This window comes from Polypterus senegalus, chromosome 8, assembly GCF_016835505.1.
Source record: "Polypterus senegalus isolate Bchr_013 chromosome 8, ASM1683550v1, whole genome shotgun sequence".
In the NCBI taxonomy this organism is placed as follows: domain Eukaryota; kingdom Metazoa; phylum Chordata; class Cladistia; order Polypteriformes; family Polypteridae; genus Polypterus; species Polypterus senegalus.
This window is the reverse complement of record NC_053161.1, coordinates 164482007-164496980: the sequence shown is the minus strand read 5'-3', so window position 1 is coordinate 164496980 and position 14974 is coordinate 164482007. Positions and strand designations below refer to the sequence as shown.

The following is a 14974-nucleotide window of genomic DNA, read 5'->3' as shown; positions in this document are numbered from 1 at the left end:
CGGATCGGTGCGGAATCCGCAGTGATGCGGGCTCTGCATCGGCCTGTCGTGGTGAAAAAGGAGCTGAGCCGTAAGGCAAAGCTCTCAATTTACCAGTCGATCTACGCTCCTACCCTCACCTATGGTCATGAGCTATGGGTAGTGACCGAAAGAACGAGATTGCGAATACAAGCGGCTGAAATGAGTTTCCTCCACAGGGTGTCTGGACTTTCCCTTAAAGATAGGGTGAGAAGCTCAGTCATCCGGGACGGGCTCAGAGTAGAGCCGCTGCTCCTCCACATCGAGAGGAGTCAGATGAGGTGGCTTGAGCATCTGATCAGGATGCCTCCTGGACACCTCCCTGGTGAGGTGTTCCGGCATGTCCAACTGGGAGGAGGCCCCGGGAAAGACCCAGGACACGCTGGAGGGACTATGTCTCCCAGCTGGCCTGGGAATCGTTGAGATTCCCCCGGACGAGCTAGAAGAAGTGGCCAGGGAGAGGGAAGTCTGGGCATCTCTGCTCAAGCTGCTGCCCCCGTGACCCGACCCCGGATAAGCGGAAGAGGATGGATGGGCTGGAGTTCTCAATTAACATTCTACAACAGCACTTCCTCAAAGCCGGCATGTCATTCTAAAGAGGACTGCGGAGAGTCATGTTGTTAAAAGGAGTTTAATGTTACAAAAATATTTAGGCAAACCATTATAAACATACATTTTAAAATATCTGGATTTTGAAAGGTAGGCACTTTTGGAACTTCAAAACCACTATGGGCAGTATGCTGAAATTAAAAAAAAGAAACAAATATAATAAAGTCAATTAAACATAACACAAATATCCAACACACATTGTAGAAGGTGACAAAAATGGGAACCAGCAACCAGATATAATCCTCCCTCTACAAATACTACAATGAAAGAAGAGAGGACTAAAGTTGAGACAAACCTTGTTAAAATTGAATGGGGCCTCGAGGATGAAATACAGAGACACCACAAAATGGTCCTTTGGAAACCTGGACACAACATTAAATACAGACATACAAAAAAAGATAGTTACAATATGAAATGGTCATACCATCAATATGGAAATTCCACAGTCATGGCTATTCATCTGACTTGGAAGGCCCTAATACATCCATCCATCCATTATCCAACCCGTTATATCCTAACTACAGGATCACGGGGGTCTACTGGAGCCAATCCCAGCCAACATAGGGCGCAAGGCAGGAAACAAACCCCGAGCAGGGCGCCAGCCCACCACAGGGTGCACACACACACACACACACACCCACCAAACACACACTAGGGAGGCCCTAATACAAGAGTAAAAAAAAATTAATCAAAGAAAAATATTAAATATTGACATACAGTAAACTGTTGACAATGACTTTTAAACAAAAACAAAGTGGCCACTTGGGACACCGCCTGTGTTACATATGTAAATAGTAAAACCTGCCAAACAGCGGAAAATGCTCAGCTTTTTAAACTGTATTTAAAAACAAATCCAGTTCAGAAATCTAAACGTCAGTATTGTTTGCAAGCACACACTCCTGGCATACATAAAGTACACTACCTGCATACTTCATAATGTGATCTTCATGACTCTGAAGGCAGGCAGCAGGATGCTGTAGTCTCTGTGCTTTTTACAAAGAGGGCACTTGGATTCATTTGGATATTTAATCAATGTAATCAAAGTTGGTTTTATATTCTCTGCCTTTATGGAGAAATGTAACTGTGGAAATCAAGTTGAATATAATATGTAGTGCTAATTTGGCAGAAAGGCTAACATGCTTTTATAAATTGCTAACTTAACTAAGTTAAGATAAAATATTTAACATACGTTAATGACGACGATAAAACATAAATACCTTTCATATTGTACACTAACATTGCAGATTCTCTACATAACATCTCATAAATAAGTGAAAAAGTTAATATAGATGAAATAATATGGCAAATATTAAAAAGAAATAATACAAGAGGTAAAAATGAATGACTTCTGTCCTGTCGCTCTGACGTCACATGTGATGAAGACCATGGAGAGGCTGCTGCTTCACCACTTGAGGCCACAGGTCTGCCATGCTCTCGAACCTCTGCAGTTCACATACCAGAAGAAGGTGGGAGCAGAGGATGCCATCATTTATATGCTACACCGATCCCTCTCCCACTTGAACAGAGACAGTGGCGCTGTAAGAATTATGTTTCTGGACTTCTCTAGTGCCTTCAGCACCATCCAACCTCTGCTCCTTAGGGACCAGCTGACAGAGCTGGGAATAGATTCATACCTGGTGGCATGGATCGTGGACTATCTTACAGACAGACCTCAATATGTGCGTCTTGGGAACTGCAGGTCTGACATTGTGGTCAGCAACACAGGAACGCAGCAGGGGACTGTACTTTCTCCGGTCCTGTTCAGCCTATATACATCAGACTTCCAATACGACTCGAAGTCCTGCCACGTGCAAAACTTAGCTGACGACACTGCTATTGTGGGCTGCATCAGGAGTGGGCAGGAGGAGGAGTATAGGAACCTAATCAAGGACTTTGTTAAATGGTGCAACTCAAACCACCTACAACTGAACACCAGCAAAACCAAGGAGCTGGTGATGGATTTTAAAAGGCCCAGGCCCCTCATGGACCCCATGATGATCAGAGGTGACTGTGTGCAGAGGGTGCAGACCTATACATACCTGGGAGTGCAGCTGGATGATAAATTGGACTGGACTGTCAATACTGATGCTCTGTGTAAGAAAGGTCCGAGCCGACTATACTTCTTTAGAAGGCTGGCGTCCTTCAACATCTGCAATAAGATGCTGCAGATGTTCTGTTAGACGGTTGTGGCGAGTGCCCTCTTCTACGCGGTGGTGTGCTGGGGTGGCAGCATAAAGATGAAAGACGCCTCACACCTGGACATACTGGTGAGGAAAGCAGGCTCTGTTGTAGGAATGGAGCTGGACAGTTTGACATCTGTGGCAGAGCGACGGGCACTGAGCAGGCTCCTGTCAATTATGAAGAATCCACTGAACAGGATCATCTCCAGACAGAGGAGCAGCTTCAGCGACAGACTGCTGTCACCGTCCTGCTCCACTGACAGACTGAGGAGATCGTTCCTCCCACACGCTATGCAACTCTTTAATTCCAACTGGGGGGATAAACGTTAACATTATACAAAGTTATTGTCTGTTATACCTTCATTGTTATCACTCTTTAATTTAATATTGTTTTTTATCAGTATGCTGCTGCTGGAGTATGTGAATTTCCCCTTGGGATTAATAAAGTATCTATCTATCTATCTATCTATCTATGCTTAAAAATAGGATATGTCTGTAAATGACGATAAACAGAGAACACTTGGATTTGCTATGCAGTATATAATCATACATCTCATCAAAATCTCATTAGTTTTGTTTAATGGATCTAAAGTTTCTTTAAATATACTGAGCTTTTTATTCTGTGAGTCCATACCTTTTTCTGTTGTGCCATTGTTCTGTGGCGGAAAACGTTTTCATCTCCTTTTCTTTTCCAAATTGGAAAAACTGTACAGCTGCTCTTCTCATTCTCTTTCTACGGACTGTGGGCAGTTGTGAAGCAGACTGTGGAAGGGCAAGTCTGCGACCTGCACCCGGACCCTTCTCATTCTTTCTGCCCCAGGACTCTGCTGAGGTTGTGCTCGGGTTCACTGTAAACATTTTAATAATAAGCTTCCAATTGTCTTTTAACAACTTACTTATTTTGCACATCAAGTGCTGCTTAGGCTCTGACCGACCATTAATGCCTAAAGACCCCTCTCTTTGTTAAAGTAACAGCACTGTCTGTCTTTGTAGCTGATCGTCTTGTTTTCCGTGTTTTTCCTACTTGACATCTTTTTCTATTAGAAGTTAAAATACACAAAGTGAAATTCACAGATCAGACTTTGTTCTGCCTACTCGTGATTTTACATAACAAATGCCTAACTTAAATATATTAATTGAGGTTGTGAACAATTAAAATAACTCCTTTCCATTCTCTTCACTACTATGTTGCTGTATACTTTATAGTGTTAAAAACGCAGTATAATAATCAAATCAGAATCAATAAAATGAAGGTCAGTTAATGTTGACAATAAACCACTGTCTTAACAAATTTCTTTCTAAAGTTGCAATTAATTTCTTTTTTTTTTTGGCAGCTGCACAAGACAATGGCAGCTTCTTCTCATCTCCATCATCTCAGACCTCTCTTCAGTGCAGATCACAGCAGACAACAAATGATGAAAGTATAAAGAAATTGACGTCTGGACCAGAGAGTTTGATACCAGCCTCACTGAGTAGTGCTACTCTGCCAGTGATGAAACTAACAACAGCAGGTGTGATCACCAGACAGATACAAATACATGGTTTAGATGCAGCCGCTGTCCACCAGGAGCAGAGGAAAAGGTCCAATCTGAGTGAAACACAACAGAAGCTGTATCAGTGTTCTGAATGTGGTAAAGGATTCCCAAAATTGAGAAGTCTTCATAAACATAAAAAAATTCACACTGGAGAGAAGCCGTATTGTTGTTCTGAATGTGGTAAGCGATTCACACAAGTGAGCAGTCTTCAGAGACACAGCAAAATTCACACGGGAGAGAAACCATATCATTGCTCAGAATGTGGTAAAGGATTTACCTGCACACGCAGCCTTCAGGACCACCTAAGAACTCATACTGGAGAGAAGCCATACTGTTGTTCTGATTGCGACAAACGATTTCCCAGTGCCAAGAACCTTCGAGTCCACAAAATAATTCACACTGGAATTAAGCCATATTGTTCTGAATGTGGCAAGCAGTTCACCACCAACGGTAGCCTTCAAGTCCACAGAAGAATTCACACTGGAGAGAAGACCTACTGTTGTTCTGAATGTGGCAAGCGATTCACACAACTTAGTAGCCTTCAGAGGCATAGAAGAATTCACACGGGAGAGAAGCCCTATTGCTGTTCAGAATGTGGTAAAGGATTTACCAGCACCAGCAGTCTTCAGGACCACACAAGAGTTCACACTGGAGAGAAGCCGTATTGTTGTTCTGAATGTGGCAAACGATTTTCACAAAAGAGTGCACTTCAGACTCACAGAAGAATTCACACTGGGGAGAAGCCATACTGCTGTTTTGAATGTGGCAAACAATTCACTACACACAGCAGCCTTCTGAAGCACAGAAGAAGTCACGCTGGAGAGAATGAAATGCTGCAAAAGAGGCAGAAACCTTAGCATGGCCTGGATTGAACACAAAAAGCCTTTGACGGTATACCTCACTCTTGGAGCCTGAATTGCAAATGCCACCCCGTGTTGTAACTTTAATTTCTACCACCATACCCCAAAGGCCAACAAACCCTGTAGTTTCTTCAGGACAATGGACAGATCACTATCCAGAACATAAAAATAAAATGGGACTTCTTATCACCCCTACTGTTCTGCCAGACACTAAACCCATTAAGCAGTCTCCTCAATAATCTCGACTATAGATTTAATAGTTTCAGAGAGTCAGTTGCCTCCTGTTTATGGATGACCAGAAACTGCAGATGGAAACTGGTGGAGCGGCTACACTTGGCGACATCAGAATGGCATTCAGTCTTGACAGCTGTACCAAAGCAACCTTCATGAACCTCTTTAGTGTTACATTTTTTTCTCAAAAAAAAAATGCAAAACACACTGCATTCTTTGGCTTGAAAAATTACATTTTTTATTTAAATCTCATTTCTACAGAAAATTAGCAAAACACTAAAAGTACAAAATCAGAACTGTAAAAAGTATAATAATGATACAAATAATATGAAATGAATAATAATTATGATGGTAATATACTGTCAAAATGTCTTTTGTGTGGTATATCTGTGAACTGCTTAAGTCTACGGTCATTTACCCGACACTGTTCAGCAAAACGGTTCAACAACTTCTTTCAGTCACATTATCATCAAGAAATAATTTCAAGTAAATAAGTGGATCTTGGCTGTCGGTGCCCACTTTTACTCATGGCTGCCACACAAATTCAAAATGAGGTGGTGCTGCTTTATTTGAAGCAGGCTCAACAGAAACCAAAACGCGAGCGTCACTTGCTGATTTATTGAAATCACTTTTGGTTTCACTGCTCGTTTCAATTTCAGTGCACACTACAATACTGTAAAGCATAATAATGTATAAAATGCAATTTGGTCCTTAAAATGTTGTGCACACGGCACTGTCATTAAACAAGCTTGAAAGTACTGACGCAATTTAAAGAACATTATGAGACGCGCTATTCATGAACTGCAATATTTAAGCATAGGCATTTGTTTTTGACTTGGTAGAGTATTATATTACTCTGCATTCCCCTTTGGTTTTATTAATATGTAGCCTTTGTCAGAATACCTCAACTCTTCCAGACTTACCACTGTTTATAAGGTATTGAACTTTATAACTTCTCTCCACCTTCCCTTCAACATTTATAACCTCAGGCAATTAGGTGTAGTAAAAGACAAGTAGGTGTTAAGTTACAACTTTCAATAATGTATTATTGATAATATTCATAAATAATAGCAATAAGCAAAGTACAAGTGAATACTGGCAACCATACATCCTGATAAATGTTGATGTGTAGTTTCAGGCGGCACACAGACTTGTTAGTTACTTAAAATGTCTCAAGTTAAGGCCTTATTTTGTGATCAGCTTTCTTCAGAACAGGCCACATGCCTGTCTCAATATGGCTGCCAAGGTGTACTCTCCATTGTGTTGTCCTTTTTCAGTTCATGGTGTGTGAGTTGCTCCTTCATGGCGATGGCGTAAGAGTGACCGGGAGGGGTAAAGCAAGCAAATCTGTAGACTCTGTCAAAATCTTACAGCCAATAGGGTGTCGTGGTACTTAATGGCTTCTGATTTAAAACCAAACAGGCAAGTTTAGACCAATAGAATTCCAGTGCGACAGAATGGGTTTCACACCTGCACCCAATATAGTTTGTTAAGTTGAAGCCTGCCAGCTGGGTAGTCTGGTGTTCCTGTGGGGGTTGATTGAGAGAGTCCTGCAGAGAATTACTGGTCCAAACTGGTCTTAAGCACTTCTACCGACCCGGTTGTAAAATTACAAAGACTCAGTCCTAAAGACTTGGGGGTCTTAATAATCAAACCATCATTGTTCTTATCAATAATGTAAGACTAATATTACATTTGCTTTGTCTAAGTTACAAATAAAGACTTACAAAATATGTATCTCATATATATATATATATATATATATATATATATATATATATATATATATATATATATATATATATATGAACGCTGGCCCCGCACAGACAGACGGACATCATATTTTCACCACACACCATTTATTAAGCAACACTATTTACAAGTTTGTGCTCACGCACCCCAGTGCCTTCTTGCACCGATTTCCCCAAAGTCCAGGCCCACAGTCTCTTGTGCCTTCCCGGCCGCCTCCAGTCCTTCCTTAAGCTCTGTCCGCTTCCTCCCGACATCCACCAATGACTGGAGGGAGGCGGCCCCTTATATAAATGCTCCCGGATGAGCCGCAAGTGTTCCCAGTATCCGCTCCTTGGCCACGCCCCAGCGTGGCGGAAGTGTCGGCTGTCCTCCTGGCAGCTCTCCGGGCGCCACATTAAGTCTTCCCCCCGGCACTTCCGCCACACCAGCTCCCGGGATAATTAGGCCCTGGGGCGCCGCCTGGCGGTGGCCACGGGTCCCTACAGGGCTGGGCTTCCATGCCCTGTACCCGAGGCCCCCTGCCTAACCAGGACGGACGCCCCCACTTGGTCTGGAGGAGGCACTCGCCTCCTCTGGTCCTCCAAGCGTCCGGCCGGGCTCCAGCCCCGCCGGCGACCACACGGGATAAACCGGCATCGGCGCCGCCTGGCGGTGACCACGGGCCCCTACAGGTAGGGCTTCCATGCCCTCGACCCGTGGTTCCCAACAGAACCAGGACGGACGCCTCAGCGGTCTGGAGGAGGCACAAGCCCTCGTCTCGTCCTCCTGGGCGTCCCGGCCGGGCTCCAGCCCCGGTCGGGGACCACAGTGCCCCACCGCTAGCGAGGACACGTGGGTCCGAACGGCACAACCCGAAAGGGCAGCACGTCCCCGGAGAGGGTCCTACTATGTCCCCAGGGTCCACCACGGCACCCTGGGACATCTTTCTTCAGCACCCCCACCAACGCAAACGTGCCCCTCTGGTCCGCGCCGCTCTCGCCCCCGTTGTCCCCCCCTGCTGGGACACTATTGGCCTCCCGGCGTGGAGCTCTCCCACGGAGCGGCCCGTTTCAGGAGGGCAGGTCCCTGACGACGTCGTCCTCAGTGCTCGTTGGGGCTTCGGGCCTGTGGAAAAAGGAAAAAGAGGGCCAGAAGCACTGCCAGGACACTCACCCCGAGCGCCCTGCCAGTCTCCGTACCCGCAGTGCTCCTGCCCCCTTCCGACAGCCCCTAACTTGCCTTCTGAAGTCTTCCGCCGCAGGTGCCATGCCCGCCCGCTCGTCGTCCGCGGCACCGCTCTCGAAGGCAGCTCGCCCAGCCGCCAAGGGGATTTCCTCTGCCCGCACAGAGGACGGCCCTTCTCCGGACGCGCGCACCCAGCGCCGCGTCCTCTCCTATCGGAGGAACCGGCACTCACCCTTCGGTTCCTCCTTCTTCTCTTGGACGGCTTGACGGTCTGGGTCTGAGCATGGGAATAGCTCAACTCCAGCACCGCTCGCCCCTGCAGAGCGACATGCGACTGCCGCGGGCTTGGAGCGCAGGGCGCTAGGACCCAGGGCACTCATCAGCCATTGTCCTGCCAGCGCCTGCGTGCTCGCTCTCCTCGTGCGATCGGCCGTCTGCACTGCCGCGTCCGCTGTGGGGGGATCGCTTACTTGAAGTCGGTCCTCCTTAAGTAAGTCGCGACCATGTTCGGCGGATCCCCCTTCATGCTGTACGGGACGGTATAACTCACCTTCCCCGCGATGTCCCGATTGCCAAAGGCTCCAGCGTCGTGCGATTCTCCGTCACCGCGGCGTCTCTCCGGCCACCGCCTTCCCCTTCAGCTGCTCCAAACGGAGCACGAGATCATCTAGCACCTGCTGCAAAGACGGCTCGGCGGGCCAAAGGGATTCCTCCGACACGCGGCGAGCCGCTGGTGGAAAGAAAGAGACAGACGTCGGGGAGCTTACCTGTCCATCAGCTCCACGCGACGCCTGCCTTCTCTGGGCCAATCCCTCTGGCCCAATCGGGTCCTTCTTAGGCACGAGACTGGCGTTCCTTGGTCCCGCCTCCGTCCAATCCTTGGCGGGCACACAAGACACACCAGCCAATCCCGTGCCTGTCAGCGGGCGGGACATCCGGCCCGCGGCCATTTTGGCTCTTTCCTCCCCAGTGCGGCGGCATGCTGGCTCTTCAGGTTGCAGCGTCTCCCTTTTAGCAGCTCTCCCGGCTGCTGCGGCGCTAACAAGGCGCCGCGGTTCGACAGGCCCCTGCCACCGACAAGGATCCGGGCGGCCCCTGCCTGTTGAAGAAAAAACAGATGCGGGCCCTTCCCCTGCGAGCAGGAAACTTACCTCCCGGGTCCTGTCTGTCCGGGGAAACGTCCCCGGCATGGCCTCGATAGGCGCCTGCCGTCCCGGGCGCCTTCTGCCGCGGCGTGCTTGCGGGAGCCCGCTGCACTCCAGCAATGCCCATGGTCCTTCCTCCGCACCTGGGAAGCTTCGGCCATATGCGGTCCGGCGGCGGTCCCTGGGTAAACGCTCAGCGGGCTGTGCACAGGCCGCTCCTGCGGCCAGTGTGTGGGATCCGCTGCTGCGCCGGCCCGTTCACAGACATTTTGATCCAGGTCCCCGCCTTGCACCAGGCGGAGCATCCTGCCGGCTACGCCACTGTGAACGATAGGGGGCGCCCTCGCTCCCTTGAACCCCTGTCCACGACTCCAGACACCAGGTAAAAGTCCACAAATCGACTTTATTTTTCTTCCACAGTGTACAAAGCACACTCTCCTCCACAATACTCATATAACTCACAATACAATCAATAATAAACAAATAACCAATCCTCCAGCTCCCAGACGCGTTGCCACCCTTCCACCCAGCTCAGCTCGTTGTCTGGGAGTTCCCATAGTCCTTTTATAATCCCTGACCCGGAAGTGTTTCTGCCCAATAGTCCACAAGTCCTTTTCCCTTCCAGGTCAGGGTAAATAGTCCCTTTCTTCAACCCGGAAGTCCGTCGCTCTTCCTGTGACGAACCTCCGGGTCACAGGGCACGAAGAAGCCTTCGGTCCTCCCTGCAGCTCCCTCCTGTGGCCCCCACGGCATCCAGCAGGGCTTTGCATAAAAACTCCAATGTCCATGATGCCCTGCTGGTCTTCTGGGGACCTCCTTGCTGCAAGGAGGGCTCCACCTGGCAGCTTGGGGTATTGGCCGGGATAAATGGCCGGCCATCCATTACAATATATATATATATATATATATATATATAAAATACAGGACCTTGAAATGCTTCTTACAAAGCCACTCCTTCATTACCCGGGCAATGTGTTTGGGATCATTGTCATGCTGAATGACCCAGCCACGTTTCATCTTCAATGCCCTTGCTGATGGAAGGAGGTTTTCACTCAAAATCTGACGATACATGGCTCCATTCATTCTTTCCTTTACACGGATCAGTCGTCCTGGTCCCTTTGCAGAAAAACACCCCCAAAGCATGATGTTTCCACCCCCATGCTTTACAGTAGGTATGGTGTTCTTTGGATGCAACTCGGCAATTTTTTCTCCTCCAAATACGACGAGTAGAGTTTTTACCAAAAAGTTCTATTTTGGTTTCATCTGACCATATGACATTCTTCCAGTCCTCTTCTGGATCATCCAGATGCTCTGCCCATGTACTGGCTTAAGCAGGGGGACACGTCTGGCACTGCAGGATTTGAGTCCCTGGTGGCGTAATGTGTTACTGATGGTAGCCTTTGTTACTTTGGTCCCAGCTCTCTGCAGGTCATTCACTAGGTCCCCCAGTGTGGTTCTGGGATTTTTGCTCACCGTTCTTGTGATCATTTTGACCCCACGGGGTGAGATCTTGTGTGGAGCCCCAGGTCGAGGGAGATTATCAGTGGTCTTGTATGTCTTCCATTTTCTAATAATTGCTCCCACAGTTGATTTCTTCACACTAAGCTGCTTACCTATTGCAGATTCAGTCTTCCCAGCCTGGTGTAGGTCCACAATTTTGTTTCTGGTGTCCTCTGACAGCTCTTTGGTCTTGGCCATAGTGGAGTTTGGAGTGTGACTGTTTGAGGTTGTGGACAGGTGTCTTTTATGTTGATAACGAGTTCAAACAGGTGCCATTAATACAGGCAACAAGTGGAGGACAGAGGAGCCTCTTACAGAAGAATTTACAGGTCTGTGAGAGCCAGAAATCTTGCTTGTTTGTAGGTGACCAAATACTTATTTTCCACCATAATTTGCAAATAAATTCTTCAAAAATCAGACAATGTGATTTTCTGGATTTTTTTTTCTCATTTTGTCTCTCATAGTTGAGGTATACCTATGATGAAAATTACAGGCCTCTCTCATCTTTTTAAGTGGGAGAACTTACACAATTGGTGGCTGACTAAATACTTTTTTGCCCCACTGTAAGAACTGCTAGGCAAGCATTAGAAGACAAGACAGTTATGGACAATTGTGAAATAGGCAGTCACACTGAGGACTGCTGTAAACTGTTTTTTGTCTGTCAAGGTCAGCATGAAACCATATCCTCGTTGCCTTGGTTGGAATTGCATGATTCACCTAAGTGGGGGCCTGCACGTGGAGAAAACAGTATAAAGCCTTGGAAAATGGAAAAGCCCGCTTTAGAAGTCGATGGACGGATGGGAGATAATGTCATTCGCTACTGAAAATCTGGTGAAGATGGCAGACTGTACACATCGGGCCCCCACTCCCAGACTGGGTTTTGCCATTTGCTTTCCTCGCCTGTTATGCAGCTTAAGCCAACATTAAACAAAGCTAATTTATTTCTTTTGTGTGATTTGTTACCGCGTATCACTAGAGAGGGGTATCACCTTTTATTTTATATCTATATAGATTTGGGTTATGTAACATGCCACAATCTCAAAAGAACTCTTTCCCAGGGAGCCAGCGGTCTCCGCTGGACACAGTATTGTGGTGGACAGCAAATGCCCTTATCTGGCAGGGACACCTCTGTTGTGGAAGGACCGGGGAAGAGAACATGCACAGGGCATTATCTCCCCTGGACTGCTAGATGTCAATCCCCCTTGGTTGCAGTGGTGCCTCGGATTCCCACACGACTTCATGGGAGTTGGAGTTTGGGACTGCCCTGTTAGGTTCTTTGGGCACCGACAGGGGACTGTGGAGCCTTATTTCATTGGGCTTCAGCTTCACCCAGAAGTGCTTCCAGACCGTGCTAATGGACCTCAGGAAGTGCTCATGGGTGCAGGATAAAAGGAGCCAGCTACCACTGCTCCAGAAGCCAGAGTCGGGAGATGGATGGACAACATTTGCTGGGGGAGGAGTGGAGGCAGAGGCAGGGAAGAGTAGAAGAAGAAGAAGAAGAGATGAAGACAGAATGTTGCTGTGCTTTAAACTGTGACAATGCTGTGGGAAGCGTTTCCCACAAAATAAACCTGTGCACTGTGCTGGACTGGTTTGGGTTTTGGGAGCTGGAGTGCCACCTGCAGGTCACAATATACTTGTCAGTCAACTCAATTACCTGTTAGAGCAGGGGTCCCCAACCCCAGGTCCGCCGGCAACGGAGACTCACTCAGTGAAGGGCAACAGCAAAAAGGTTGCCCCCTTCACTGAGGACACTTTTCAGAACACTAGGTGGGCGAGGCTTTGCAGCAGCGCAGAGAGGGGAGAGAGACCGAGGTGAGAGAGTACTACAACAAAGTATTTTTTATGTTTCTGACAGTTTCCCCATATGATACGAGTCTATAGAAATCTCGTTACTACGAAGTACATTCACCAGCAGATACTTTCATTACAATGAAGTGACCTTGAAATGCTTGAATGAATCATCCACAGAGCAGTTAGTTCTGTGGTCGCAGCTCAGTTGTGCACATTTGCACAACAATCCCCAAACAGAAACATTGTAAATTTGTTTTTCTTTCTTGAAACTTTCCTCGTACTGTTTTTTTGCTGTTTTTGTTTTCAGTGATACCTTTTGCTTATTGCTCATCAACATTTGAAAAACATCCATTGGAATTTAACTCATTGTCACCCTCCTATAGAAATGGCAGACACGAAAAACACGATAACAGTGTTAATGTGTGTGATGTGCAATCTGTTGGAATGACAAATATAATGCATATGTCTTTGTTATATGCAAAAAAAGAAGAAAAATCTCGGATTGCCAACATATGCAAACTGCTGCATTTGAAGACGCAGAAAAAGCCATTTTTATGTGGTTCAGTGATGCTCGTTCAAGAAAAATTCCTATTAATTCGGCACTCTTTTTCAAGAAAATTTGACGTTTTTAAACTCTCTGGGACTCCGTCAACGGGACAACATACTGTGAGCCTGATTCGCTGCCCCTGTAATGGACAACCAATATTACACAGACGTAGCAATTGCGCTTTGGGACGCACTTCAGCGTGTCATTCCCATTGGGTGGGAGGATCCCAAAAGAGTTCAGAAACCTCACAATACATGAAGAAGAAGAAAAGGATGATTTGACTTCTGATTGATAATTGTGCTGCCCACAACATGCATCCGCATTTAGATATTGTTCACGTTGAATTCCTCCTAGCCAATTGCACGGCAGTGCTTCAGCCATTGGATTTGGTTATCATTCGCACCCTGAAAGTGTGTTATCGCAAGGAAATGCTGAGAAAAATTCTCGTCAGCATAACTTGTAGGCAGGAGAAGATTAAATTAACGTGAAAGAAGCTATTGAAGCTGCTTCCATTTCCAACATCCTATCTTTGTGAGGCAGCGTTTTCTGCAGTGACAGCAACCAAAACGAGATTACGGAGTAGACTGAACATAAGCAACACACTTCGCATCTCACTGTCTTCCATCTTCCCCAGATGGGATCGTCTGGTTGCAGGAAAACAAGCTCAGAGCTCTCACTGATTCTGCATTATGGTAAGCTGTATAATTTCTATTACTAAATTATAACTTAATAATAGAAATGTAATGTAAATTGTGTATAAAACTGCCCTACGAACCCGCCCATAATCACCCCACAAGCCCCAGCCTGGCAACCCTCTCGGTCCCTGAAAAAATTTGCTTCTAGTAAAGCGGTCCTTGGTGTCAAAAATGTTGGGGACCACTGTGTTAAAAGACCTTTTGCAAACATAAAAGACTACGTGTACCAAGGCTGTTGACGGCTCTGTTTCTTAACTTTCTATTCCCATCTTACCATAGGCTGACTATCATTAACCATTAACAAAAAAAAAACTGTTGAAATTTGAGCAGGCGCAAAATAGGCTCACTACTGTTGAAACCTTTCAAAATGTTTTTTTTGCTGACGAATCTGTCCTAGAGAATTTATCCTCCTGTCCTTTTGGATGACAGGCATACACGCTTACGTCAAAGCATCCCATTAAAGTACACGTTTGGGCTGCAATATCTCCAAAGGGGGGAGGAACACTACTGCCGGGCATTATGGGGCCACGGTTCACATATTCATTTTGTATTACAATACTTGTGCATTTTTTAGGTCAATAAGTTTGTTTTCATCTATCAGGAATAATGGACTGACATTTCTTTGAGGACAATGACGTCAAATCTGTCCTTGGTCCAATGGTCGGGAACGATTTGTCAGGCCACATTACTTCTTTCAAGTTTGTCACACAAACATCATGCAAAAAAGAAAAATCCCATAAGAAGAGATCTTCATGTGCTTCATGTAATAAAGTCAGTTATCCAAGTGCCTTATTGAAGGTTGCAGATAATGGTCAGACTGTAGAGGGAAGGAAGGTATAACCTGCGTTAGAACACCACTAGAGTAAGTAGTGTAGCAGTCACGCTTAATTTCTTCATCCACATTATGGTACTTAATGCATTAAACAACCCTGAATTTTAAGTTC

General features: G+C 46.4%; 1 protein-coding gene and 1 long non-coding RNA gene across 6 annotated transcripts in view; one reads left to right on the top strand and one right to left on the bottom strand.

Moving 5' to 3' along the window:
- Positions 1–14974, top strand: part of LOC120533372 (zinc finger protein 260-like) — a 71355-nt gene that overhangs the window by 29237 nt on the left and 27144 nt on the right. Inside the window, exon 3 of the mRNA XM_039760224.1 lies at positions 4142–5155. Within this exon, the coding sequence (XP_039616158.1) occupies positions 4142–5155 (1014 nt within the window). The remainder of the gene's footprint in view (positions 1–4141; positions 5156–14974) is intronic.
- The window catches only part of LOC120533375, a 31820-nt gene that overhangs the window by 9950 nt on the left and 6896 nt on the right, over positions 1–14974 (bottom strand). For 3 of the 5 annotated variants that reach the window (XR_005634475.1, XR_005634479.1, XR_005634477.1), the window contains exons 1-2: positions 923–1125; positions 692–758 (exon numbers count right to left, since the gene is read on the bottom strand). This is a non-coding gene — a long non-coding RNA (uncharacterized LOC120533375). Of the gene's footprint in view, positions 1–691; positions 759–922; positions 1126–1549; positions 1858–14974 lie in introns of those variants that run through there. The other 2 variants (XR_005634476.1, XR_005634478.1) reach the window with 2 other exon arrangements.